The following is a 610-nucleotide window of genomic DNA, read 5'->3' on the forward strand; positions in this document are numbered from 1 at the left end:
GGGTCTCGAACCAGCGGGCTCAGGCGATCCACTCACCTCAGCCTCCCAAAAGCGCGGGATTACAGGCTGAGCCACCGAGTCCAGCTGCAGATGCCTTTCAAATCAAAGGGTCCTCTAATACTTACCTTGAGCAGAAAAAAAGAGGACCAGAGCCTGTGTAACCTGCTAGTGACCACCAAAAGTTAGAATTAAGGAAAGATCGCTATTCAATACACCGAAGAAAAACATAAAATGATTTGGCTATCACAACTCATTTTTAACAGCAAGAAAGAAAAAAAAAACATGTCATTACCTGTTCCATGTTGTATCCATGTTTCTCTTTGGCAATGGCAATGTATTCATCCACTGAAAAACAAGATGAGAGACTAGTAAATAAACTGAGAGACAGAGCACACAGTCTGTGTTCACTAGAAAAAAAAATTTTTTTAAATAAATATATATATATAAAATTCAGAGCCGGGCTCGGTCGCTTAGCCTATAATCCCGTGCCTTTGGGAGGCTGAGGTGAGTGGATTGCCTGAGCCCACGGGTCGAGACCCGCCTGGGCAGACAAGACCTCATCTCTACAATAAATCAAAAAAATTAGCTGGGTGTGGTAGCATGCGCCTGT

The 610-nt window shown here is 43.4% G+C and overlaps 1 protein-coding gene across 1 annotated transcript in view; it reads right to left on the bottom strand.

Moving 5' to 3' along the window:
• Positions 1-610, bottom strand: part of RCOR1 (REST corepressor 1) — a 46,008-nt gene that overhangs the window by 23,561 nt on the left and 21,837 nt on the right. The window contains exon 2 of the mRNA XM_008049360.2: positions 293-345. Within this exon, the coding sequence (XP_008047551.2) occupies positions 293-345 (53 nt within the window). The remainder of the gene's footprint in view (positions 1-292; positions 346-610) is intronic.

This window comes from Carlito syrichta, unplaced genomic scaffold, assembly GCF_000164805.1.
Source record: "Carlito syrichta isolate Samal-C Ts95f unplaced genomic scaffold, Tarsius_syrichta-2.0.1 Scaffold132761, whole genome shotgun sequence".
NCBI classification, from domain to species: Eukaryota; Metazoa; Chordata; class Mammalia; order Primates; family Tarsiidae; genus Carlito; species Carlito syrichta.